Raw genomic sequence first — 24,339 nt, forward strand, 5'->3', positions numbered from 1 at the left:
GTTGACAGATGTGCTCACCCTGGTGGCTGGAGCTGGGCTTGGCAGCGGGGTGGGGACAGGCACTCCCAGGGCTCCTGGCCAGGCCTGGGGCCAGGCTCCTTCGGCATTCCTGGGGGGAAGTGTGATGTGGGCCCTGCAGGAGGGGAGGGCTCAGGGCGGCCCTAATCCAGCATAACCACTGTTGTGGAGGTTCCCAGTGCAGAAGGCCTGTTTGGAAACCACCGCCACCCATTTTAGACTCTGTGTCTGCGCCATGCTAGCCGTGCCTGCAGGGCACCCCCTTCTGGGGACATCCCATGAAGCAGTTTGATGGACCCCGCTCTTGGGGAGGTGCCATAAACAGGAGAGAAAATAAACCCACCTCCTAGTGGGGGCAGAGCAGCTACAAGGCCAAGAAAGGCAGAGAGGGAGGGGTCGGGGGGGGGGAGCACTTTTAGAAGCAGGTCAGAGGTGGCCCTCTGGACGAGACCCTCACAGGACAGAAGGAAGTGACGAGCCCACCATGCAGGCATCTGGGCGTGGGAAGCGCGTGCGAAGGCCAGAGACCTGACCCGCATCTGAAGGACACATGGACGCAAAGCCTGGCCCACCCGCCCGCCAGGGTCCAGTGGGGCTCAGAAACGTCCTTGTGGACAAAGCAGAGGAGCAAAGGGGGCAATGGCTGCCAGGCCTGCATCTGAGAACCCCAGCCCGGGGCCGGGGTTTCAGAGATGGCTGGGAGCTGGAGTGGACTGGCCTGGTCCCAGGGGCTCTCAGTTGGGCCTGGTGACCTGCCCCGCCCATTGCAATTCTCCCTCCATCCATCTGGGGGCAGACCTGACCCAGGAGGAGGTGGCAGGGGAGGAAAGGGAGGCAGCTGCACAGCTGGTGGGTGGCAGGCAGGTGAGCCCCCGAAAGCATCTCTCCTAGTTCACAGACAATAAAGAGTGCCCTGCCCCCACCCTATCAATCAGAACTCCGGGCTGGGCCCTCCCCCAGGCACGTGACTCCCAGGACATCCTGTCCACCAGCCTCTTCCCTTGTGAGGGACAGGAAGAGGAGGAGTGGGAGGTAGTGGGCCAGAAGCCTGGGCACGGCCCCTTACCCTACCCGGGGCTCCTGGGACAGTTCATTGTCACCTCCCCCCAGCTTCTCAATGTCTCCCCCCACCCCACCAGCCCAGCAAAGCACAGGCAACGTGGGTTTGAACTGACTTTATTATTCTGTAAATGTGAATTTTACAAAGCGCTTTACAATTAACGATCACATCCTTTTGTTTGTACATAACGGATTTCCACCCTACGACTCGGCTCTGAGCGCGCTAGAAGCCCTCGGTTTCCCGGTTGCTGGCGGACGTTTCTGTTGTTGGAGTTATTGATACGGTGTCAGCCGTGGCTGAAAAGCAACAGTCTTGACTCTGCCAAGTAGCAGCATTGAGGGAGCGTGAGGACGCAGGAAGAACAAAGGTTCCTCCTTCTTCGAAAGGAAAAAAAGCGAGCATCTTCTGTGGCTGAAATGGAACTCAGTGGTTTGGGAGACAACTCTCCTTTATGCAGCACAGGAACAATTTGCGTATTCATTTTATAACAGTCGTGAGTTACAGCACTACTGACGGCTCAGCAGACTTCACAACAACCGTCTCCTTTTTTTAAAAGTCTCTTTTCCCCAAACATTCCGTCCAAAGGATGAATGGTCTATTTGCACCCAGTGCCATCCAAATGTTCAAGTCAAAAATATTTATACATTTTATACTTAGTTCTTTTTTTTTTTGTCTGCTAAAAATAGTATTGCAAGTTTGGCTTCTTTTGACATAAAAATTACAATCATGTGCAAAACGCTACAATGAAGCGATTGATCAGAATTCAAGCAGGTTGTCCAATCTGAATGCGTTAGATTCTGCATAATTTTCCTTTTCATTTTTTTCAAAGAAACAAAACAAACAAACAAACAAACAAACAAAAACCAAAAACCTTTGCCGTGTTAGAAACATTGTGTGCCTCCGGCGGGTGACACCCTGGGAGCGGCTGGCTGACACAGTGACGGATGGATGCAGCAGCCGCGTCTGCAACAGTAGTTACAGCTCAAGGCAGCTACGAACTCTCAATCTGCTCTGGGATTGACTGCTGGAGAGGCAAGCAGAGCTTTCCTCAGAGTTGGCAGTTGGTTAATGGGCCATAGGCCTTTTTCCGCTTGCGGCAAGGTATTTCCATAAAAATAACCCGTCTGAGGGGAATCTAAGCAGTAAGCAGCTGGGGCCGGCTGTGAAATGGGGACCGGTCAGGCTCCCTGGCCTCCCTGGCCCCACCTCTGCCTTCCTCCCAGCTCTAGACGCAGACGCCGGAGTTTTCACAGAGAAATTAACCCAGGCTCCTGCAGCCCCGGCCCAGCACCACGATGGCCGGGTGGGGGCTGCAGGCTGTGCACCCGGAGGTCTCTCCCCGCGGCCTCTCGTCCACAGCTGCATCCACATTCAGGGGCAAATAAGACAACCAAGTCAAATGCAAAGTGAAGCAACCACAGAGAACTCTGGGCGACACCAGACACAGTGCAGAACACAAGACAGAATTCAAGTACCGAGGCACGCCGGCTGGGCGGGCGGGGCCGCCCCAGCTCACAGTATCTGTCACATCTCCCGGTCCCTTCTCCTGGACCTTTTGCACTCTGTCCCAGCTGCCTCCTGGGGCACATCCCGTCCCGCCAGGGAGGGCAGGAGAGGGCAGAGCGGCGGCCGGACGCCAGGCCAGCCGCCCCCATCAGCTCCGACGCGGTCCAGTCCCTTCTCTCCTCCTGCAAAAGGCGCTGCTATAACTTAGCTCTCTAATAGACTCTATGTAGTATATGTGTATTGCTAATAGTCAAGCTCAGGAATAAAGGTGCAGACATCTCATAAATACTGAGTGGCTCGTCTCTCGGTCTACGGGGTCAGGGTGAGTCGGGATCACGCTTGCGGGACAGGAATTAGTCGTCTTGTAAACAGAGGAGGGGAGGGTCCGGTTTTCTTAATGGGTTTTCCTTGGGAAAAATGATCAAAAGATGCTAAGGCACTCTGGAAGGCCCCTCCGAGCCCAGGCCCACCGCCGCCCGCCCCGCGGAACATTCTGGACGCGGAGGGAGCGCCCCGGCAGATACAATCATCAGCCATGCCCGTCTGCAAACGCTCCCGACCACGTCCACCGCGGGACATTAGTGCAAAACGCTCGGCCCGGCCCGCCCGGGGCCCAGGCAGAGCTCAGAACCCATTCACATTGAATTATTATTAAAGTTTCACCCACAGCTCTTGCCTTCCTTACCCAGGACAATGAAACAGACGGCGGTTATAAACAATCGAGGGACAGAGGTCGCGGGACATTGTGCTAGCCTGAGCAGCGGTCAGGCCTCTGTGCGGCCACCGCCTCCTCCGCCAGGCCAGCTGCACCCCCGATCCCAGCCGAGGGGAGGGGGAACCGTGCCCACTTTGGAGTGGAAGAGACAGAGGGAGAGAGAGCCAGCCCTGCTGTGGACAGCAAGGACGGGTGGCCCTCTCCTGAAGGTCCCCAGGGATGGTCAAATTAAAGTGCAAATTGGGGTGGGGGCAGGGAGCAGATGAAGGGAAACTCAGAGAGGAGATGGGTGGGGTCAGCCTCCCCGCCAGAACCTCCCCCACACCACGGCCCCCTCCCAATTCCAGGAGGACCCGGTCCTGGTCCCTAGTGGGCTGTGGGGCCCCGGCTGTGTGAGCTCCAGCCCCACCTGGGCTGAGATGGGAGGGAAGAGGCAGGGAGAGGCCAGCTCTGGGCCACATGGTTGGCTGGAGGCCCGAGCAGGAGCTGGAGACCTGAGCCCTTCAGGCCCAGGACCCTAGGGCTTGGACCTCCCTACACTGGGGCAGGGAGGGGCGGGTACCGGGGCCAAGATTAGCCCGCACGGGCCCACCTTGAGTCCCCCCACTCCTTTCCGGAAGCCATCAGATCCTTCTGGAGGGCAGGCACATGCTTGGCCCGGCTGGAGGAGGCCAGGGAGGCCGAGTGCCATCTGGGAGGCAGCCGCCACCCCATCGGAGGTCTCTCCCACACAGCGAAGGGCTGCGGTCAGCAGGAACGAGAGCCCGAGAGGGAAGGGCCTAAGCACCCCCAGGCTGCCCCACACTGGGCCCCACGGGAGGCCCTGCAGCTGGCAGGAGGCCCTGCAGCTGGCGGAGGCTCAGCTTTGTGGGGCATGGGTGGGGCTGAGCCACACCTGCCGGGCCCTGTGCGCACAGGGTGGAGGGGCTCGCTCAGCACTAGGGACAAAGGGAAGCAGCAACAGCTCCCTCAAGCCTGGGAGTGGAGGCGGTGTCTCTGACCACGCCTGGGGCTGCCTGGGACTCGGGAGCAAGGCAGCCCCTGGACGAGCAGCCACTTTGGACAACCTGTGCCCCTCTCCCCAAAAACTAGCAACTAAACTTCAGAGTAAGCATACCAGCCTCAAACACAACGACAACCTCCGTGGCCCTTCCTTCCTGCCCCAGCCATGCAGTCCAGAACCTCCCCACCTGCGGCTGCTCCTGCCAGCCCCATGCTAACCAGCCCAGCTCAGTCCTGCGACCACGGCCCCCCACCCGCAGTCTCAGAGGTGCATCCCGAGGGCTTGGAGCACAATTCGGGGGGGCCCGCACCGAGGGAGCCCCCCAGGCCAGCTCTCACGTGGCCTCTGTCTCCACCAGTCACACAACCTGCTGCACTCCCCTGGGACCCCCACCCCCAACAGGAGGTGAGTGAGACCTGACAGGGGTGGGGGACATGGTATACAGATGATGCACCCCCAAGCCACAGTGGGTTGGGGGGCAGGGACACCCCATCCTCCCTAATTTTTTGCTCTTTTGGGTCTGAAAGTTTCCAAACCAGATATGAAATAGATCTGAATTAAGACGAAAACATAAACAGACAGAATCCCAGCGTGGCTGAGGGCTGCACCGGGGGCGGCCTCACCCCACAGACGGCGGGTGGCCAGGTGGGGGCCAGCGGGCACTCAGGGCTGGTGGCCCAAGAGCTGCGGGTGGTGGGCAGACCCCAAGGCTGTGGGGCAGAGCACAGGTACAGCCAAGAACACTTTCTGCAGCCAGTGACTGGCAAGGCCCATCGCTGGGCCCTCACCATGCCCCCTGCACATGCTCTCACACACACACACACACACACACCCCCACACCCCACACGCATGGTGGACCCGGCAGGCCTGACCCCCAAGTCTCAGGAAGAAGGAAAAACAAGAGGTGTTTGGCCCTTGGGTGCCCAGCCCTGGCCCATGGCCCCAGCGGGGTGGGCAGAGTCCTGGTGGGCAAGGAACGGTGTCACATGCCCCCACTCTGCCGGCCTCAGGCTTCGTCCCCTGGGGCAGAGGGAGCAGGAAGGACAAGGGGTGTGGGCAGAGGGGGGCACCAGGGCCTCTCGCCCCTGCCCCCCCAGAAGGGGCAGGCGACTAAACTCTCGAGTATCAAAAACAGCCCTGGGACCTCTCGCACAGGGTCGCAGGGGCCTAACCGTTTACAGTATAATGAATGCATTTGTCTCCTTCATCAACTTTAAATACAAGCAGAATAAAAATCACATTTTGTTCAGGCAACAGTAGCAGTTCAGTAGGTAAGTGGCTTGATCACATTTGTCGTATTAGTAACGCATGCAAGCAGCTCTAGTACCGGTCCCTTGAGCGTCTCCTGGCCTCTACAAGGTCCCCGCGTAGGAGCCCTCTTGTCTCCTGGCCGCCGGCGTCGCGGGCCGGCTGGAGCTGGCGCTGCCCTGCTCGAAGGGCTGCCCGGGGCTCTGGCCATCAGCGGGCAGCGGCTCGGGCGCGGCCACCTCCTGGATGACCGAGCCGGCCCCATCCGCCTCCTCGCTGGCCTCGAAGGCGGGGTTGGCGGCGCCCAGGTCGACATTCACGGCATCAGTTCTCAGGGCCACAATGGTGGCGGCGTCCCCGCGGCGCTCCGCATAGATACGCTGCTCGAACACCTGTGCCGCAGCGGGCGGGAACTCGGGGTCGAGGGGCACGCCGGCGGCCGAGGAGCCCATGACCGTGCGGTACATCTCCACGCCCTCGGGCAGCATGGACTTGATCTTGGGCAGCCAGCGCTTTCGGACCCGGCGGGCGTTGGTGCACATGTCCGCGGCGATCACATTCATCTCACTCTCCTTGAAGCTGGGTGCGAAGTTCTGACAGTACACTGCAAGGACAGGGCGTGGCGAGGCGGGCGTGAGGGTGGTCCCCCCTGCCCCCCGCCCAGCAGCAATTCCACCACTGCTGACCCCGAACCTCCCGAGGGGCCAGGGAACCAGGACACCCTGGACAAACCCGGGGTCACAGCACCATACGCCAGACTAGCTATTCCTGGGCCAGTGGGGACAGGGACACTGGCTGGCCTCCAGGGACTATCCATCCTACTCCCCACTGACAGAGGAGACCACATGGCCACCCAGGCCTCTCCTGGCCTCAGCTTGAACAGACCAGAGGTCCCCCTCTCACCACTGTCACGGACTCACCGCCAGGCTCTTCTGGGACAGTCTCTGGCTGGAACATTCAGGGGAGGGACATCAGCGTGGCTGTGGCTCCAGTGTAAGCACAGGGCCCAGGGGTCTGACGCCTCCTTGAGCACTGGCTGGCTGTGTGGCCTTGGGCAAGCCCCTTAGCACCTCTGGGCCTCACTTTCCCTCTCTGTCTCACCCACCCAGATCTGAGGGCCTGATAGATATCCCCGCCCTGGCCGGAGTGGGTGTCAGGGCAGGGCGCTGGGCTCAAGCAGCCCTGGGCGGCTGCCCACTGTGAGGCTAGGGCCTCTCCAGGCCTGACATAGGCTCCTCCTCACAGGCTGGACAAGGAGTGAGGAAGGAGCCAGTCAATACTTCTCCTCGTCCCCGTCCTCAGCCCAACTTGGCGAGCAGCAATGGGCGTCATGGTCATCATCATTAATAATAGAAACCCTCTGCTTTCTCCACCCGGAGCCATGAGACCCAGCTCTCCGAGCAGCAGGAAACCTGGAGGCAGGTCCCCCAGGGCGAGCCCCCCGCACCACGAGCCCTGCTACGGGGCAGCATCAGCAACTCCCTCCCAGCATCTTCCCGGAACCCCCACTGGCACACCAGGCTTTGGGACTGTAATTACTGACTGCAAAGGCCCCTCAGCTCTAAAACAGAATTAGGCTCACAAGAGATGTTTTTTAAGAAGGGAAATAAGACACAGTTCCGTGTGCCGATGGCTACAGGAGGACGTGCTCTGGTGCAGTCGGGGCCATGCTGGGCACCGGTGGGCTTCTTCCGAGTCTGGGGGTGCGAGGATGGGGGTGGCGGTCTGCCACGGAGATGGACCGGGCTCTACCCCCACGCGCCCAGCAGCGGGAGGCAGAAGCCGGCGGAGCAGATGGCAAAGGCTCAAAATAACCTCAAAATGTAAATAAGGGGTTTTGTTCCAAAAGGAAAATTAGATCTATTTCACATATTAAAATAGTTTCGCAGCTGAATTCATCACGCCTGGAAACCTACCAAGAGCGTTAGCACCTCGAGACCTGGCTTCTGAGAGCCGCTCTTCTCTCTCTCCCCTTGACCCCGCAGCCTGGCGCCAGGGGCAGAAGCTCCTGGAGACGCCCCGCCCTGGAGACCCCAGCCCCTCTTACATTTCACAGCGTTCAGGACTCGGCTGTCCAGAGGCTTGCGGCTGGGGTCACTGGTGGACGAACGGATGCCCGTGCCACAGCTGTTGGCCAGCGTGTTCCTGGTGGAGGATGGGAAGGAGGCAGAGTGAGGCTGCCGGCCGGGGGTGACCAGCGGGAATGGGCCTCCCCTGCCCACACGCCAGGACAGAGGAGCGGAAAGCCCACCGGGCAGGGAGGCCACCCGCCTCACCCTGGACTGTGTTTATCTCCCAGGGCTGGGGTGCAGTGGTGGGGAGCGGGCCCCACCGCCCTCCGAGGGGCAGGAGGAAGGAAAGTGCCCTGGGTGATCTGGGTGGGGCGCTCCACCGCAGGGAAGGGGCTCCTGTGACCCACCCACGAAGCTGAGCCAGTGGGGTTCTTCACTCTATGGGGGAGCGAGGGGGGCGTCCACAAGCCTTCCTGGAAATGCCAGGAGAGCCCGGCCCTCCCTAGACACAGGTCCTGTCCAGGGGGACTCGCCCCCTTCCTGGGGACTGGACAGGCCTCGGGCCGACCCTGCGGGCTGAAGTCAGGAAGGCGTGGGGCCTCAAGACCGGACGGCTCACCGCTGATGCAGACTCTAGAAGCTTCCGCACCGCTGAGGGCCCTACCTGTCAAAGAAGGTGGCAAGGAGCCGCCGCAGCAGGACCTTGTGCTTCACCCCAGCGCAGAGGTGGCAGTTCATCAGCTGGCCGCGCGTGATGTAGACCCCGGAGCCTGCAGCCGCCAGATGTGAGAGTGAGGCCCTGGGCTTCGCCCCCCAAAACCCAGGGCCGTGAGCTTCCCGGGGGCTGTCGGGCCAGAACAGGCATCCGGTGGGGGCGAGGGGTGCCAGAAAGGATGGGAGCAGCGCAAAGTCTTCCCGACGTAGAGCGGGACCCCGGGACGTGCCAGGGCCACCTCCCAGGCCCCCATCCAAGCCTGGGACCCCACAGGGCCGGGGGTTGTGGCTCCAGGCCTTCTCTGCTGTGCTGAGGCCCCGTCACCAGGAGGAAGCAGCCACGGTCACATGCTTCAAAGGGCTGTCCCCAAACTACCCTTCCAGCCTCAAGGGAATTCCCTCGCTCGGTTTGGGAAACACTCTATCTTGTCTTTTGGTCCCTTCCCCAAATACCAAGGGATGGGGAGCTGGAACTACGGAGGCCTGGCTGGGGCTTCCCCTGGCCAGCACTGCCCTCCTCCAGGTGCGCTGGGAAGAGCCAGCCCAGGGCAGAGTGTGACCAGCGAGCCTGCATGGTAGCCTGGCAAGGCCAGGGGGCCCCACCAGGCCCAGGTGAACAAGGACTGAGCCGGCTGCAGGCTCAGACTCGCCAGGAGCAGGGGGAGGCCTCCTGACACTGCATGTTGCCAATGGAAAAGGAGCTGACGCAACAGTCAGATGGTGCCCAACTTCGGAGAAGAAATGGTGTGAAAGCCACTGAAGGGAATGTGCCAATGCCCCGGGTCTCTGAGGGCTCTGGGGAACCTCCACGGGCTCATTTGGGCCTTTCTCCACGGTCTATTTTTACAGAGCATGTGCTGAATTTTACTGGGGAAAGACAAGGACAAGGCCAGCTCCTTTCCTGGGGTCAGGGTTCCTATCTGTGGGACCCCTGTCTCGGCAGCCTCCGGGCTGGCTCTGCCCCTGTAAAGGCTGCCACTCAGGCTTCAGGGAGGCCCTCCCTGCTGGCAGCTTTGGTTAAATAAGCGCATGGTTGATCCTGGAGGGAGACCACCACCTCCATCATCTGGTCACTGTGGTCTGCAGTCCCCACCCATGACATGCAGGGCATCCCTGAGGTCCCCATGTGCACCCATTGCACGTCTGCAGAGCCGCACACCTAACAGCAGAGCAGGCCACCCCCAGCCATACAGCTGGACAGCCCCTCGTTGTAGGGAGATCTGTAAAGGGGGCCTGGGGCCCAGTGGGGCGTGGCAACCTGACATCCGGCTGTGGGCCAGGCCAGGGAAGGCGGCTAGCCCTTCCTTCAAGGCCTCCCCTGGGAATGAGCGCATCTGGTGAGCCCCTCAGCCTGGGAACCCACCCCCAGGCCCCAGCCTGGCTCTTGCCATCCATCACAGGCTGACACTGGCCCTCTCTGAGCAAAACTGCCCACAACAGTGACGGCCTGTAGGTGGCTCAGGGCACTGCCCACCAGGCCCCTACCCAGCCTGGCCTGGCCAGACCAGCCACCACCACCTGGCTGCTGTCCTGCCGGCTGAAAGGTGAGGCCACCCACCTGCACCCAGCTCTGAAGCCGCCCTCTGCGGTGGGGGTTCCCAACAGAGGGGACAGCTCGGGCAGAATCCACGATGCTGCCAAGGGTGTGGCGGCTGGGAGCGCCAGATAGCAGCAGGGGCTCAGCGGCTCACGAAGCAACTGCTCAGAGCACTGAGCAGGAGGGAAGGGGCCTGGGTCCTGGCCAGCCCGTGACTGGGACGCCCTTGGAGAACCAAGGGAAGGGGCTCCTGGAGAAAGGCTCCAGGTCCAGCAGCCAGGATGCTGGCACCATTGCTTTTCACCCTCCAAGGAACGGCCTTACAGACCCACGAGGAGCTGTGGGGCTGAATGCATTGCAACGCCGATAAAATAAATATTTCTCACAAAGGCACCCGGCCCTAATGGGCTTTTGGACTCAATCGTGCTGTTTTCACAGAATCCCATTTCTGTGAGCTGCCGTTCGGAACCTCCGGTCATTATCCCAGATGCTGCAAGTGGACACTCGGCGCCGGGGTGGGTGAGGGAGCCTAGTGAACTAGGTTCGACTTGGTTTCATCTGCAACTTAAACTAAAACACAATCATGATCGCAGCCCCACCAATCAGAAGCACGACCAGCCCAGGGGATTCAATTAAAATGCTAAATTAATTCAATTGAATAACTCCTCTTAATGACACATTCTTCTAAAAGGAAATTAGAGGAAATTTAAGATGTTCTATCTTTTTTTGACTGATTGGTGATGAGTACATTGTTCATAGCTCTAAAGAAAAAAATAAACGCAAAGCATCTGCATACAATAGACGGGGTGGGGAGCCAGCCTCACCTGCCACCAGCTCCAGCTTCTCACCGGGGTCCCCCTCGGAGTACAGCTTGGGGTGGCAGCGGTACCCGATCTGGCTGATGAGGCTGGCGGGCAGAGCCACCAGGTCGCGGCGGATGAGGACACAGGAGCGGCTCTCCAGCGGCACTGGCTCTGGCTTCTCTTGCACTGTGGGCACAGAACCCACCGGGTTAGGGCGTCCCCAGGGAGCCAGGGGCAGGGATGGAGAGGGGAGGACATCCTTCCGGCCCACCCAGGCAGCAGTCAGACCTGCTCTGCCCTCCTCGTCCTCCCTGCCCACCTGGTCCTGCCTCTGCAGGGAGGACCAGAGCGAACAAAGGAGCAGAGGAAGGCAGACGAGGGACACCCACCCAGGTCCAGGCCGCTCAGGGCCCTGCAGGCACCAAGCAGAGGCCTGCAGGTCAGGTAGGAAGGAGGGCTTGGGGCGGAGGGGCGGACAGGAAAGAGAGCAGCCTGTGGAATGGAGATGGAGGGCAGGCGGGGGGAGGGGCAACCTCTGCTGACGGAGTGGAAGCTGGGAGAAAGCAGGCCCCAGACTGTCCCCCAGCCTGCTTCTCATAGCACGGCCTCCACAGGTGGGGGGACGTGGCCCCCCGTGAGTGGGCACCTCCCCAGAGGCCGAACCATGTAGGCCTGGCCGGGCAGCAGCTCCATAAATATTTGCCAGCAGTGAAGCCAGGCGGTGGCAGAGCCGGCAGGGCAGACATGGTGTCTCCGCCGCCTGGCTCCAGCCCTTCGTGCCGTCTGGGAATGCCCCTGACAAACCACTGCTCGGGGGACAGTTAGGGACCCCTCAGCATGCCAGACCTGCAGCTGCAATGAGGACAGGGGTGGAGGAGGAAGTGAGGCCCCCTCTGCCGTCCCCACCTGCACCACAGGCCAGACATCAAGCAGACGACTGCCTGGCCCTCTTGATCGCCCACCCGGCCGGGCCTGGCCTGGCCACAGGCCTCCGGCAGGTCTCTTGCAGCTGGCATAGGGCTCCCCGCAGGGCTCAGAGAGGCGGTGGGGCACTTGCTGGGTGTCCATCACAGCCACTGCTGTGCCAGGTGCCAGAAGGCACAGGGGAGTGCCGAGAGGAGTGTGGGCCTGCCCATTGCCCTCAGAGTGCCCGCCAGGGGACTCAGCAGGCAGCCAGGCCAGGAGGGGGCAGACACCACATGGAGGCTCCCACAGTGGAGAGCACCCGGCCAAGCTGTGCACCCCCAAGTCCTGCCCTGCTCCTCCCCCATGTCCCTGTGACCCTCCGCATCTTCCCACGGGCACCGGCAGCCCTGCAGCCCCCCACGCCCCCCTCCCCACAGGGTCAGCATCCCAAGCCTCCCCCTTCAGGGTGCACGCACCACCAGTCTAGCACTCCTTGCCCTGCCCAGAGGGGAGGACAGGGCCCTGCCGCCCGCATCCCCGTGCCCCCAGCACGTACGCAATTCTGGATCACCGCCCCCCCTGCCCCAGGGCGGTCTGCCCTCAGCAAGTTGTCATCATTGAGAAATCACAGCTGCTCGGGGGTCTCCCCTTGCACACCTGGCTGAGCAGCCAGGCCTGCAGGTAAAGGCCGGAGGGCCCGTCCCTCCTCACCCACCCGGAAACAAGGGCAGGCTCTACCTGTGGGAAAGTCCCTCAGGCTGCACAGATGGACGCTCAGGGTGGGGTCTTCCTTGCCAAGGACAGTGGTTTTCCTCAGCAGCCTTAGTGGACATTGGGCAGGCAGGAGCGGGTGGCTTACAGAAACTTCCGGAATTCAGATAGACACCCAGAGGGCAGGGCTGGGCTTAACCTGCTCCTCCAGCTGGCCAGCTGTCCCCTTTGCACTGTGACATCCCCTCAGGGGTCACCGGAAAATTCAGCAGAGGCACCTGAGCCTGGGGAGGCCAGGCGTGGCAGGCCACATGGGGTGAGGCTGCGGTAAAGGGGCTTCAGCAGGGGGGCGGGCAGACCCTGCCCTCACGCGCCTCAGACCCCCAGAACCTGGAGTAGCCTGAGCATGAATGAGCCCCAAATTGTCTTCACACCAAGCTCCCGTGGGGGAGGGGGAGGGAAAGGGGACCCCCCTGGAAGGCCAGCATCCAAAACCCCCAGGAGAGTCCCCCAGGAGAAGGCAGGATGGTGGTTCCAGTCCTGAGGTCAGGGTCGGGGTGCAGAGCCCCCGTGCTGCTCTGGACCTGCCGCTCAACCGAGTCTGGAATCGCCCACTCTGGAGTCACCCAAATCTCCATCAGGGACCCCCAGGACACCCCTCCACCCTGTCCCCTTGGGGCTCAGCCCCTTTCCGGGGAGACACTGCCAGTCAGCACAGGATGAGGCTGGCACGCTGTGCCTTCAGTCTGGCCACAGCCAAATCCCAGGGTGAGGGAGGGAGTTTTCCCAAGTGAGCAGCCCCGTGGTCGGGGCCACCGCACGGACCTGGGCAGTAGTCAGCGGTGGCCACTGGGCGGGGGTGGGGGTTGGGGGGTGAGCGGCATTTCCCAGCAGCGAATTTGGGGAACGCGGGCAGGGGCAGATCAGCAGAGAGCAAGGAGAATCTTCCAAACCTGGAGTACCCGGGGGCTCGGGAGCACAGGAAAAACAAGCCAGATGATATTTTAAAACATAATTACCCGCCCCCGCCCCCCAGCCGGCTGGGATTACACCCGCAGACGCGGGAGCGCCAACGCTGGCGCCGTGGCATTTACATAAAGAGCGCTCACCAGCAGAAATCATCTCCATCCACAACTCTGCGTCCCGCGAGGTTTCTCTAAACAGAAGTCGTTTGCGCTGCGCAGGCCGCCCCCCCCTACCCCACTCCCCCGCCCCAGCCTGGCCCCCAAGAGCCAGAGACTGTCAGAACCTGGGCAACCAGGAGGGCCTCTTCCATTCCTGCTTTGTCACGTGCCGGGGGCCGCACCAGCTAAAAAGACCCCCATTTGGAAAGGTGCCCTGAATTTCTTCACACCCCGCATCCCTTCCCTGGGCCCCAAGTTACCCACCGAGGCCTGGGGCTGAGCTCCAAGGGCTCCCCCTTCCAGGGGAAAGGCCGGGGGTGGGGTGCCCGAGGTACAACCAGCTTCTGGAAATCTGGGAGAGCTCATCACAGGGCACAGAGACGGGGCTGCTCGCCAGTCCCTGGTGGCCTCTGGACGGGTCTCTCCAGAGCCTGGTCTCGAGGGGGCTGGGGGCTCTTTGGTGGGCTGTGGGCAGGGGCGTGGCAGCCTGCAGAGACCCTGCAGATCACACCCAGGTGCCCTGAGCACCGGGGACTCGCTGGCCTCTTGCTGCCACCGGCCACCGTGGAAGGGCTGCCACCTTCACCAGCTCCGGCACTGCTGTCACCAGCAGCAACTGTGGTTTCCAGGACCGCGGGCTCCAAATATCTTGGCATGGTGAAATTTGGAGAAGTACGCAAGAGAGCTATCAGCTGTTCGTATGACAGGTGAGTGACTGTTCTCCACGTAGGAAACGTGAGTCACGGTCAGAAAGGTCACGATGGAAAGATCTGGAACAGTAGCTAATCTGGAGGCAGCAGCAACCAAGGAGGCGAAGTTGCCCTCAGACCACACCGGCCGAAGAAAACCCAACCGTGGACTCTTCTGGGGCTCCGACTGGGGATCCAGAAGGGCCCTGGTGTGCCTTCAAGGCCCCGCAGCTCCCTCCCTCGGTGACCCTGCACGAACCCAACCAACATGACCGTTTCATGGGGACAGAGTTTCAGTCTGGGAAGATGAGAAAGTCCTGGAGGTGGATGGCATCTAATGCCACTGAACCGTGCACTTAAAAATGGTTATAAAGGTAAATTTTATTTTACGTACATTCTACCAAAATAAAAAATTTTTTTAAAAGAATGAAAGGAAGAAGGAGCAGGCGACGTGGGGCTGGAAGGAAACCAGGAGGGTTGTGCTGCCTCAGCCCCCAAACTTTCCCAACCTCCCAGGGCTCAACGACTCAGAACCTGGACCTCTCCCCAGGGAAAACCCGCCAAGGCCCCGGCCCACAGGACACTGCCGAGTCAGGAGGCCCCAAATGGCGAACCCCATTCCCGTTCCTAGAGGCACAGTGTGTCTCCGGGAATCGCCCGGGTGAGACCCTGGAGCAGCACAGGCAGCCGCCGCCCTCGGGAGCCCCCACAACGAGAGCGGCCACCCGTAGGACGGCGCCACCCTGGTCACCTCACGGGGCAGCCCTGCTGAGGGCGGGGAAGGGGGGACAGAGACGTGATGACCACTCCAGAAAAAGATGTGCCATTTGTTAAACAGGTGGCAGAATAAGAAAATGAACCCTCGCCCTAATTACATAGAAAAAGAGAACTTAAAACCAAATGGAAAGAAAAGTGCTGAGTCACACTATCTGACGGACTTGCCCTAAGCTGTCGTGACGGAGCCTGTGGGCACAGGCCACGGAGACACAGTGTCCGGCCAGCGACAGACCCGCAAACACGCCCGGGGGATCCGGGACAAAGGGGCACACGCCACTCCGGGGAGGAAGCGACAGCCTGTAGGACACAGGGTGCCGAGTAACCAGTCGTACCCAGGAAAACCCAAACCCAAACCCCTGGGTCTGAACCACACACCTCATGCAAACATGAACAAAAATGGCTCGCAGACCTAAGTGTAAAACAAAATGTAAGCTTTTAGAAGAAAATCTTTGGGATCTTGGGTTCAGACTCCAAAAGCACAACCAGTAAAGAATTAACTGATAAACTGGACTTCATCAAAATGAAAACCTCCTGTCTGCGAGATGAAAAGACAAGCTGCCTGCAGACGGGGAAGAGGTTCGCAAACACATATGTGACGGAGGATTCGGATAGAAAATCTAGGGAGCACTCTCAAAACTTGACAGAAAGAAAACGAGCAACGCAATTTTAAAAACGGGCAAGAGATCGGAACAGACATTTCACCAGACAATATACCGATGGCAAATTAGCACCTGAAAAGACGCTCAACATCATCAGGCATTAGAAAAATGGAAAGTCAACCACGACCTATCAGAATGGCTAAGCTGGAAACCCTGAGCATCCCCAGGGCTGGCGAGGATGCGGAGCAACCGGAACGCTCGTCCGCAGCTGGTGAGAACGCAGAGCGGCGCGGGCGCCCGGCAGAACCACCCAGAAGCGCCTTAGAAAGTTACCCTTAGCACACGACCCACCAATTCCACTTCTGGGTATTTTCCTGGGAGAAATGAGCGATGAAGATTGTGTCCACATGGAAACCTGGACCAGAATGTTTACATCGGCTCTGCTGACAAAGGCCCCAAAGGTCCCGATAGGTGAGCAAATTCCACCCACCCACAGGACGGGTCAGTACTCAGCACTGACAAGGAACGAATTATTGACACACAACTCGGATGAGCGTCAGATCCGTTCTGCCGAATGGCAGGAGGCAGTCTCAAACGGCGCCATCCTGCGTGATTCCACTTGTGCGACACTCTCCACAAGACAAAACTATGGGGACAGAAAACAGAGCAGGGGCTGCGCCTGGGTTTGGGGTGGGGTGGGTGACTGTTGGGGGCAGCATGGGGAAATCTTGGTGGGGTGATGGTTCTGTACAGTGAACACTCAGGCCGCACAACCCCTGCACCCAGGCGGCCTCCGCTCACACAGACACGTCCCGGGTGGGCAACCGCGCCCAGCCCTGCAGCCGCCAGCTCAGCGCCAACCTGACTGGCAGTTTCAAAAGGACCACACGCATGAAGGACATCCGTCCATTCAACACAACCGTGTCAGCATCCTGGGAACAGAGCAGGTGGCACTTCCTGCAGACGCGCTCAGTCAGGCCCAGGGAGGGGTGGGACGGGGGAGGCACCAGAGACTGGGGGTGTCCGGGGTCATCATTCTGTCTTTTATGTGCCAGCATAACCATGACACACCACTGACTGTAAGACGCATCCCATCGGATGGATGTTAAACGTGGGGACACAACGCATTTAGAACCAATGTATACGGTATGTTGGATACAAAATAACACAACTCTGGCAGGGCAAGCCAGGAAGAAAGAATAAAGGTGAAAACAGAAACACGAGGCCCAGAGTTGGGTGGCCTGGCCTGGCCTCCTGGGAGCCAGGACAGAAGGGGACACTGGGTGGGCCCCTCGGGTCCTCCTGCTCAGGAAGGTACAGGCGCAGCTGCTGGGGAGATGGGGGGTCGTGAGAGAGCAAACTCTGGACACACCCCCGAGGGAATTCCCCCCAGTGCAATCCAGCCCCCAGACCCCAGCTGTGCCCTGACCCCTCTGGGTTGTGGCTTGGAAGACCTGAAACGCCCTCTGGGCATCTCCCCATCCAACCCCGCCTGCTCCAACCACAGCCACTGCTGCCTCTGCCACACCCGCCACACATGCCATACCCGCCACACCCACTGCCTGGGTGCTGCCCCTCCTAGACCCAGTGGGTTCTGCTGTTGTCACCTCCTGCCCCCAAGTCTGGTCCTCGGGAACCCCAATAGTCCTCCGACTATCTCCCAACCCTCCCAGAGCAATCCCAGCAGCTATTCTTTGTTCTTGGTGAAGAAGACTAGCCCTGAGCTAAGATCTGTGCCCATCTTCCTCTATGTTGTGTGTGGGACACTGCCACAGTGCGGCTTGATGAGTGGTGTGTAGGTCTGCAATCGGGACCCAAACTCATGAACTGTGGGCCACCAAAGCGGAGCTCTCAAACTTCACCACCATGCCGCCAGGCCAGCCCCCAGCAGCTGTTCTTACTGTCAACCTGACCACATCCCTCTTCCGCTCTCCATCCTTCCATCAATTCCTCGGACTCGTCCAGCACTGTCCTCACGACACACCCCGCCTCCCTGTCCACCTGTGGACAGGCTGAACAGATCACGGTCCCCCACAACAAGTGACACCAGTGGCTCTGCAAACACCAGCAGGGCTCCGCGTGCACTGGGAGCGTGTTTGTGAAAACGCAGGCACGTGCACGCTCTGTACGAGAAGAGACACCCAGGCCGCGAGGCCGACAGCAAGCGTCTCTGGGGGACGGGGCAGAGGACGGCACGGGAGAATGACTTCCCGCTGTGTGATCGTTTCACACTCTCTTAGAGAATGAGCAGACAGTAGCTACACAAAAATAAATGCATTTAACTTGTAAAATACCCCAGAGATGCCCACCGTGGCCACGAGGGAGCAGTAATATCGGACCAAGCCCCTCGTCGAGAACAACTCTAAAAGCTGTGTTACAAGCCAAGGTGCCCGGACTTGAGGGCCAGGCCCCTGAGGAGAGGGAGCGGCCGCTGTGCAGCTGAGTGGAGGTGGTGGCAGGCCCTGAGGGGGACAGACTGGAGGGGCTCGGCCTGGGAACTGGCATTCTGGGTGCGATTTCCCAACTTTCCTACGATGTATCTGCTGACCACTAAGAAGCAGCAGATTCAGAAAAACTGCCAACAAACTAAAAAAAATTAAGTCGGGAATCTGGTGTCTCACATATGGGCTGGACAAACATTGGAGTTCGGGGCCCATCCTGGAGGGGGCATTTGGGGGACACCCGGGCTTTCAGCCCAGACCCAGAAACAGCTACAGACCAGGAGCACCTGCCTGACTCACGCCAGGGGGCCGTGGCACCGCGTGACAAAACGTGATGCGCCTCACGCAGACTCTACGTCAGTTCCCAGACCCTCTTCGGAATAACACTGTTTAGAGCTTCCAAAATGTTTTCATACAATGTCCAGCATTCAACAAAAAATTACCAGGGATATGAGAAAACAGAACCAAATGATAAAAGCTGTAAGTTGACAAAAAGACAGATCAGACGCATAGGTAATCCATAACAGCCAACAGGCACACCACCTTCCAGCCCACTGCTCTTCCTATGTGCCACCAATGTAGGTAACGAGATGGAGAATTTCACCAGAAAACCAGGATCGATAAAAAGGATCAAATCCTAGAAAAAGGACTGGCTGAAGAGGAAAGTAAACAGAGCCAACGAGAAGATTTGTGAACCGGAAAATAACTCAATACAAAATATCCAGATGGAAGCAGAAAAGGAAAAAAGTGGAAAAGTCAGAAAACAGAATAAAAGTCACAGGGAATCTGTTGGACGTGGGGAAAGCACAGCGCCCGGGTGTGGGAGCCCAGGAGAACAGGGCGCGTGTGGAAGCTGGGGCGACTGAGATGCCCCACAACTGATCAGAGACATGGAGCCTCGTGCAGAAAAGAGCCCAGAGCAGCAGGAGAGGGGGAGCAGGAAGAAATGAAGAGCACTGGAAAAAAATAAACGTGCAGATAAATATGAACACGATTATTTAAGACAACGACAACAGAGGCTGGTGGAGATGAAAATGTCCACACAGCTAAAAGAGTCGCAGCAACTGGAGGAGGGGCAGATGGCCAAGGTGACGAAGGCCTTCGTGGGGGGGGCTCTCGGTCAAGGAAAATCAGGGCAGGACGGCTGCTGACGTCCCCAACCCTGCAGAGAAGAGTACAGACGTCCAACAGACGAAGGAGGGAAGTAAACAGACCGAGAGAAGGGGGAAAAGAGAGACACACAGACGATCAGAGGGGAGAATGGAAAACTGCCTGTACGATGGTCTGAAACCCGAAGATATCAGTAATTACATGAAAGGGAAGTGGACTAAACACTCCAGTTAAAAATTAACGTCTATTAAGACTGGACCAAAAAAAAACAAACCTAAGAGACAGCCTTAAACAAAAGGACAAAGAGATTGACAGTAAAAGATGGCAAAGCTGTACCACATTACCCCCAACAGAAGGAAGCGGGGCAGCTGTGCTACTGCGAGACCACGCACACATTATAGTGTCCAGGAGAGAATGTCACAATGGTCAGGGGGCCGATGCAACCGGAAGAGCAAACAAGCCTGGGATGAACACGCACCTCGTAACCACAGCAGAACTACGAGAGGAACGGAGAAATCTAGAACCAAGAGTGGAGACTGCCAGGCACCAGCTCTCATGGCACCCGCTGAACTCGCTCCCAGCCGGGGGGACCCCAGGAAGGGTCTCTCGCCCTTCCTCTTGGGGTTCTTCCTCGGTTCGGTGTTGTGACTTTGAAAGGAGACCAAAGTTGAGCGTTCAACAGCACAAGCTTTATTCAGTGGCCCACAAATGAAGACGTGGTTTCCCGCCAGCTAAGGAGGCGTGTGAGGCTGGTTCTGCGCAGGGCTGTGGTTAATGTCCCAGGGGTCGGCGGGCCGGGTAACATTGAGCCAACAAAGGAAGACAAAGACATCTCTGAACCAGGAAGCAGTATCTGACTTAACTTTCAGTACGGTGGATTAGGCTGAATGATGCAATTTCTTTCAGTGCACACGGAACATAACGCTGGGGGCACGAGGTGAGTCTCGGTGAATCTCAGGGCAAGGACGTGGTCTGAGTCAGTCTACGACCACAGGGACTTAAGTTAGAAACTGTAACAAAAAGATGACCAGAAAACCCAAAACACATTGGGAAATTAAGCAACATATAACTACATGACCCAAGGGTCACGGAAAAAAAAAAAATCACAATGCTTTAGAAAATATTTGAATGGAATGACGATGAAAATACAAGATATCAGAATGTGCTGTTGGACAGAGTCAAGCAGAGCGGACCAGGAAACGGACAGCCCTCAGTGCACGGATTTCAAAAGCCTGAGAAATCAATGATCTAAAGATTTATCTCGAAAACTAGGAAAAGAAGAGCAAGTTAAACTCAAAGGAAGTAGACGTAACTTGAAATTAAAACATATGTAAGCATAGAGAAAAAATCCAAAAGTTGGTTCTTTGAAGAGACTAATATGATGGAAAATCTCTGGCAAGTCTGAATGAAGAAATCTTAGGAACAAATTCGTGCCAATGAATCTGAAAAGTAGATGAAGCCTGCAACCTTCTTTAGAAACACAACTTACCAACACGGACATGGGGAGAAATAGCAATCTGAGTCTGTCCTGCAGCCGGTAAAGACAACAAATCTAAATGAGCTTTTCGGGCAAGGAACGCCCAACTGCAAGGGCTTCACCTGTGAATTTTTTCGAACATCTTAGAAACAAACAGCACAATCTTATAGACACGCTTCCAGATCACTTTAAAAAAGAAACAGGGAAATAATTATCAATTCATTTTATTTGATAGCAAAATGAGTCAGGATCTTAGAGGAAAACCAGAGGGCACACTCTCTCGCGTCGACATGGTGGCAAAAACTCTAAAAATAACGTTAGCCAACGAGGAAAGCCGGGCTCGTCTGCAGCTGGCGGCCTCTCACGAAGCAGACCTAACCCCCCAGCTTTCCCCGCTGTCTCCAGGCCCCGGATCACAACTGCCCCCTCTCTGACGTGGGTTTAGGGTCCCTGCACCAGTGCCCACACTGTGTGTGCTGGGGGGGTGGGGGGGAAAGGCGGCACTTACCAGGTGTCCCAGTGCTCAGACCTGGAGCTCAGGACAGCGGGGGTGGGGCACCCTGCAGATCCCCTGCGGTCTGCGCTCAGGGCCTGGCCAGAGGGGATGGCTCCCCTCAATTTAGCAACTGCTGGACACCTGGCCTTCCACTTGCCTTTCCTCGGAGACGAACACAGAGAAGGGCCTCACATCTCAGGAGAGGAACCCAAAGAAGGGCTGAAAAAATTAGGGAGTTGAATCCAGAAGTCTGTAAAGAGGATGCTCTATGCCACAGCCAGGTTGAACGGAGGCCAGGAATGAAAGGTTTTTTTACTATTTGAAAAAGCAACCAATGTAATCTACAACATTAACAGAGCAGAAGAGGAAAACTATACACCCATTTCAATATCAAGAGCAAAAGCCCCGGTTAAAATTCAACACTTACTTACGAAAAAAAAAACCCGAAAAACTCTTAACCTAGGAAAAGAAAGGAATTTCCTCAATCTGACAAAGTGTGTCACAAAAAGCCTAGAGAAAATATCCTCCTCAAAGACGACACATTGAAAGCTTTTCCTGAGTTTGGAAACAAGATGGATGGACAGGAAGCCCTGGCCAGCACAGTCAGGCAAGAAAGGAAATAAAAAGGTTAAGAATAGAAATAAATAAAATCGTCATTGTTAGCAGAGGACAGGATTGTATACAGACAGCGTCCAGAAGAATCTGCAGGGACACCCTTAGAATAAATGTGTTTAATGAGGGGGCCAGATTTTTCTAAATAATCCAATTTGCGTCTACGTACTAGCAACACAATAAAAAAAAAGAAACTTAAACACCACGTAAATTAAAACAAGAAATGAATTTCTAGGAATTAATCTGAAAAAAAAAAAAAGAGCTGAGAACAACAAAAATATTCCCAAGAAAAATTGAAAAGGATGTAAATAAAAGGAGCCATACACCCAGTGCGGTGAGGGAATCAGCTCGCCCCAGGCGGGCCAGCAGTCACTGAAGCGTCAAAGCCTCTAGTCAGAGAACAGCAGAGCCAGAATCCTGACGCTGGAGGACACACACAGACACAGAAGAGAGGAAGGCTGGAGAACCCTAGGTGTTGAATTCGATTTGGGGACATCAGTACGAACCGATGATTTTCCAGATATTTAAATTCCCAGCTCTGGCTGCCAAATGGGTATAAAAACAACGACACCCCAGTAGCAATAAGCAAACCGGGCACGGAGATGCTGGTTTCTAAATACCACTCCCCACTCAAAGGAAGTCAGCTGACTCCAGGGCTGGGAACAGAGAGTGTAAGATGAACCTGGAATATTCTGCTGAACAAGACAATATGAAAAATGCTTAAATAAAAACCCTATACTAACACTAAATAAATAATAGCAGTAAATGAAGGAATCAAACAAAGAAGGAGGATGTGGGGAAGCTCTTCCCTACAAACGACAGCCAACTAAGAAGCATGGGAGTCATGGAGCTAGAAATCACCATCTCACAACCATCAGAGCAGTAATCGATCCAGGCAAGCATCGTCAATAAATACGAAAAGTGAGGACGCGGAGTCTCTTCACCTGGCAGAGCCCCCCGTCCCGGCTGCCCCCCCGCAACCATATGATCAGAGGCAACATCACCAGCGCCGAGCCACTGTGGCACCGTGTGCCTCCTGACACGACACACCGAGAAGGACGCGGCATCACTTCCGCGGAATCTGGCTGGAATGCACAACCTGAACCCGATCATGAGACAAAATCTGACAAAACCAAACAGAGGGACATTCTGCAAAATAACTGAACCGTGCTCTTCAAAAAGGAGGGTGTCATGAGGGATTAAGGCTGAGAAACCATTCCAGAATAAAGGGACGAAAGAAAATAACCACAAATGCAACGTGTGATTCTGATTTGAATGCAACAGCGTTGCTGGAAAGGACAACATTGAGACAACTGGCGAAACAGAAACATGCTCTGTGGATCATCTAACAGCACTGAGTCGAAATGAATTTCCGGAGTTTTGAACACTGTATTGTGTTTATGTAAGAAAATGTCCTTGTTTGTAAGAAATGCTCAGTATTTGGGGGGCAAAGAAGCATATATCTGCAACCCGCTGTCAAATGTTTCAGGAAAAAACCCTACACATTTTAAAAGAAAAAGAATAAAGCGAGTGTGGCAAATTCTTACCACTCAGTGAGTGAAGGGTACACAGGAGTACTTTGTACCTATCTTGAAACATTTCTGTAAATTTAAAATGATTTCAAATCAAAGTGTTTGCTTTTTTTAAAAGAACACACAGAAGAACATCGCAACGATCTTGAGGTGAAGGAAGATTTCTTTAAATAACATAGAAAAACTGCTACTGATACAGAGAAAAAGTTAATCAACTCTACTCCATTGAAGTTACACTAATAAAATGAAAAGGCAAGTTGCAGAGTGGGAGAAGCTATTTATGACACACATATCTGACCAAACAGGCCTATTCAGAGCACACAGAGCTCACGAAAAGTCGTAAGCAAAGGACAAGTCCTTCCACAAAAGTGTGGGACAACAGATTCACATAGGCTTCGCAAAGGAGGCTGTCCCCACGACGGTCACCACGGAATTCAACTGAACTCCACTGTGAGACTCAGGACAACAAGCTGCAGGCGCTCAACAAAGGAACACTGACAAGGTCCCGCATCTATTAAACAATTAATAGATAAGTGAAGAACCACAAAAAGGCAATGGATCCTCAGGAAGAGAAAAACCAGTCAGCAGAAACGATTCAAGAAATGACAAAGAGGAAAGCATCAGCAAAGGCTTTGAACCAGCTGTAAAACATGAACAGAACTTAAAAAAAAAAAAAGGCACCCAATGAGCAGAGAAATGGAAAGTATAATGGGGACAAAATGGAACTGCAGAGATGAGTGAACATGAAGAAACAGCGAAATAGAAACAGAAACTAATCCAGGGCCGGCCCGGTGGCACAGCAGTTAAGTTCGTACGTTCCGCTTCTCGGCAGCCCAGGGTTCGCCGGTTCAGATCCTGGGTGCTGACATGGCACCGCTTGGCACAAGTCATGCTGTGGCAGCATCCCACATATAAAGTAGAGGCAGATGGGCATGGATGTTAGCTTGGGGCCAGTCTTCCTCAGCAAGAAGAAGAGGATTAGCAGTAGTTAGCTCAGGGCTAATCTTCCTCGGAAAAACAGAGAAGAAAAGAAAAGAAACTAATCTGAAGCCTGGACAGGAAAAAAGCTAAAAATTAACAAATGAAAAGCTTTGGCAACCCCAGGGACAAAAACATGTTTAAGTGGAGCTCTGGGCGGAGGGGCATAAAGATATTTGAAGGAATAACTGTATAAGCATGGACGTCCAAAAGCTCAACGAGCCCTAAGCAGAATAAACACAGAGAGAACCACACGGAGGCACATCATAAC

General features: G+C 56.4%; 1 protein-coding gene across 2 annotated transcripts in view; it reads right to left on the reverse strand.

Annotated features, from left to right (window-relative positions):
• Positions 1 to 1,178: 1,178 nt before the first annotated feature.
• Positions 1,179 to 24,339, reverse strand: part of NACC2 (NACC family member 2) — a 76,287-nt gene continuing 53,126 nt past the window's right edge. For both annotated transcript variants that reach the window (XM_070518342.1, XM_014863791.3), the window contains exons 3-6: positions 10,638 to 10,802; positions 8,227 to 8,332; positions 7,598 to 7,695; positions 1,179 to 6,154 (exon numbers count right to left, since the gene is read on the reverse strand). In XM_070518342.1, coding sequence (XP_070374443.1) covers positions 5,655 to 6,154; positions 7,598 to 7,695; positions 8,227 to 8,332; positions 10,638 to 10,802 — 869 coding nt within the window. In that variant the 3' untranslated portion in view covers positions 1,179 to 5,654. The remainder of the gene's footprint in view (positions 6,155 to 7,597; positions 7,696 to 8,226; positions 8,333 to 10,637; positions 10,803 to 24,339) is intronic.

Source organism: Equus asinus, chromosome 10, assembly GCF_041296235.1.
Source record: "Equus asinus isolate D_3611 breed Donkey chromosome 10, EquAss-T2T_v2, whole genome shotgun sequence".
NCBI lineage: Eukaryota > Metazoa > Chordata > Mammalia > Perissodactyla > Equidae > Equus > Equus asinus.